This window comes from Mchenga conophoros, linkage group LG4 (assembly GCF_057382185.1).
Source record: "Mchenga conophoros isolate Kocher_MC1m ecotype Shallow Benthic linkage group LG4, M_conophoros_male_GT1.1, whole genome shotgun sequence".
NCBI lineage: Eukaryota > Metazoa > Chordata > Actinopteri > Cichliformes > Cichlidae > Mchenga > Mchenga conophoros.
The window spans coordinates 20,191,381-20,194,801 of NC_140529.1; the positions used below are offsets into that span (position 1 = coordinate 20,191,381).

A 3,421-nucleotide genomic window follows, 5' to 3' on the forward strand; every position below is an offset into this window, starting at 1 on the left:
TTGTTAAAATAATATTTTTGTTTGCGAGCTTGTATTTATTTATTATATTGTACACTTTAATCTATAAACCAATAAGTTGTGCAAAGTACTTGTTTATAGAACGTAACATTTACATGTACATTAAATATTATAACATTTTTTTAATTGACAAAAAGTGTTTTTTTCTTTCAATTTTATTAGCAATCAAATCAGACTTTGTCTTGTTGTATGGATTCAACGTACAAAGTCAAGCAAGGTCGTAACTACTGAAGTTCTCCTCTTCCTCTCATATTGATGTCTGCACTGTAGACTGAGCAGAGACAAATGGCTTAAACAATGATCAGAAATTATATTTGGCTTGCTTTTCTCATTCTTATTCCAGCAGCCAAAAGGCAAAGAGGCAGAGTTCACCCTGGAGAGGTCAATAATCTGTCACGGGGCAAGTTGTAATTCTCCTTTTAAAATTCAGGTTTTGATGAATGAAATACCCTTCAACCTCAGAGTTATTTTTTAAGATTGTTTAATTTTTTCATCTTTTAAAAATGTTAAAAACACAGTCTCTATTAGTGCTTGAACAATCAATGTATCTCTAATCATGTATCAGCGTCTATCTGTATGCAAAGTAAGCTCCCCCACAGACTTGATATAATGCTGCAGGTTGCAAAAGAAGAATAGAAGCTCCTGGGAGATCACCTTCAGCACCAACATGTTCTCTGTAGCTCTGCTGCTGCTGCTGGCTGCTGGATCCTGTGAGTCTTACTGAACACAAACACTGACAGCATGAAAACTACACGCTTTTAATTTGACTGCATTCAATGTGTTTTTTCCACAGGTGTAAACTGCGAGCAGCTGACACAGCCACCCTCTGTTATACTGCAGCCAGGTCAGCGTCTGACCATCACCTGTCAGGTCTCTTATTCTCTTAGCTGGTGGACAGGCTGGATCAGACAGCCTGCAGGGAAAGGACTGGAGTGGATTGGTGTGAAAAGTACTGGGAGCTCTTACTATAAAGATTCACTAAAGAGCAAGTTTAGCATTGACTTAGACACTTCAAGCAAGACAGTGACTCTAAATGGTCAGAACATGCAGCCTGAAGACTCTGCTGTGTATTACTGTGCCAGAGAGTCACAGTAACACAAACTGTTAAGACCCCTGAACAAAAACCTCTCAGGGCCTGAACAACTGTAGCATGAAGCCACCAGAGGAGGAGCTCTAAGACCATGAATGAATTTAAGATGTTTTTCTAAGAAACTTACTCTTGTTGTAGTCTCATAACTGTTTAAATATGGTGGGTTTAAATGATGAGTAACAAACACTTGAATAAAATAATTGGGTGAACAAAACTTAAAGAGTATTGAGAATGTTATCTGTTCAGATGGATTTTAGATCTATGATTTTGGGTCAAACAAAGGAAATCTGCATCTGTAAGGAATATTAATACAGTACTAGTTTAAAAGAAATTAGTGGTGGGGGGGGGGGGGGGGGGAACAGTCGGAGTCAGTTGTGGATTTAGTAATCCGCGGGTTCATCTCCTGAGTCATGTCTGAGTGTGCGTATACAAACACAGCTTTGTGTACGTAGCTTAATGTTTAGTCAAAATTATAAATTATAAATAAAAAAAACAAATGAAAATAAGATCATGTAGTTTTATTTCATATTTTAAAAAAAATGTTTAAAGAGACGTAGCCACATAAAAATAAATTAAAAAATAACTGGTATAACTGGGTACAGTATTCTGTGTTTGTCTGATATCAGACAAACACTGAAAAACAATCTCTCAGAAGAGATCCTTGATCTTAAGGTTTTTATTTCCTTGTTAAGTCAACTTATTAAAAATTTTATGAATGGTTGACCTGAGGAAAAAGTATAGTTTCTGCAGTCAGAAGGTTGGCCTGAATAATTCAAAATGTGGAGTGTTGACTTGAAGGAGAGGATGTGTGTTTGTCTTTGAGGAGGAGGAGCTGATGCAAACTATGATCTCTACCATGTTTGAAGACATGATGCAGAATATAAGACAGGGAATACATGATTAACCACCACTGTACACGGAGCAGAGACAAATGGCCTTGGCAATGAATCATCCTGAATTCATGGTTGTTTTTCTGATCCTTTCAATTTACTGGGCTGGTAAGGAAAGTGCAGTCGTTTTACTAACATTGTTGTGAAAGTGAAATGATAAGCTTGGAAAACAGTCACTATTCTTGTTTGACTGCAGGTACTGAGAGCCAAACACTGACAGAGTCTGAATCAGTGGTTAAAAGGCCTGGAGACTCCCACAGACTGACCTGTACATACTCAGGGTTCAGTGATAATAGACATATTGCTTGGATCAGACAGGCTGCTGGAAAAGGACAGGAGTGGATTGCTTGGATCTACTATGATGGTAGTGACAGCCACTACTCTCAGTCATTCAGAGGCCGATTTACCATCTCCAGAGACAACAGCAGAAAGCAGGTGTATCTGCAGATGAACAGCTTGACGATTGAAGATTCAGCTGTTTATTATTGTGCTCGAGAGTCACAGTGACACAAGAGGAAGAAACGCTGTACAAAAACTCAGGACATCAAATCAAGTTAGAAAAACAAAACAATGCTCAGTTTGCTTTCTGCAGTTCACTTTGAAAAATTATTAAAGATCAGCGCACCGAAAGAAAGAAATAATACGGGATTATCAGGACCTCATATCATTAAATATTGTATCTTGTGTGTGCTCATTTGATCTATGTTATTTTATAACATAATAATAATAATATAATCAGAACTAATGTTGGGAATTATAATTTTCTTTTGCATACACCAAAACATTTTTAGAACTGCCAGTTTAAAAATTTGAATTTGAAATTTGTCAGCAAACTTCCTCACTCACTGTTATATTTATCCTAAACAAGTGTTGTTAAACCTAAATAAATTCTCCCTGTTCACTGAAACATTTATTAATGATGTCTTGATGGATGCTCAATCGTCCGGGTTAGGAAATCCCCAAAAGTTGTTTCTGTTCATCTGGACGTAACGTTTTCAGTGGGAGAAACTCATCAGAGTGACATCTTCAGTCTCAGCTGACTGCAGGTTTTCCCAACCTTATAAACAGTACATGTGCACAATGATAAACAATGAGCTCTGAGATCAGTTTCTTCATCATTTATATGGAAATAGTCATTCACTTTGACCAACAACCACTGACCAAAGACCATGGATGAGTGACGAAACGTTTGTCATCCATGGTCCACTGAAAACGCAATGTCCAGATGAACAGAATCAACTTTTTGGGATTTATTAATGATTAATCATTATTTATTAATGTCAGAGGTCAGACTATTTACACCGTTTTAACAGATATGTAGATCAAAATCAGGTAGACATTTTGTAATAACAGAAACTTATTATGGGACCTTGGTCAAAGTTTGAATGGTATGAACAGTTTATAAGGGTTTAAACTAATATTT

At 36.8% G+C, this 3,421-nt stretch overlaps 1 gene segment (V, D, J or C); it reads left to right on the top strand.

The window, feature by feature from the left end:
• The first annotated feature begins 667 nt into the window (after nt 1-667).
• LOC146575958 (immunoglobulin heavy variable 4-38-2-like) lies at nt 668-1,113 on the top strand. The segment is given in 2 exon segments: nt 668-728; nt 812-1,113. Coding segments are annotated over 2 exon segments (345 nt in total).
• The last annotated feature ends 2,308 nt before the right edge of the window (nt 1,114-3,421 follow it).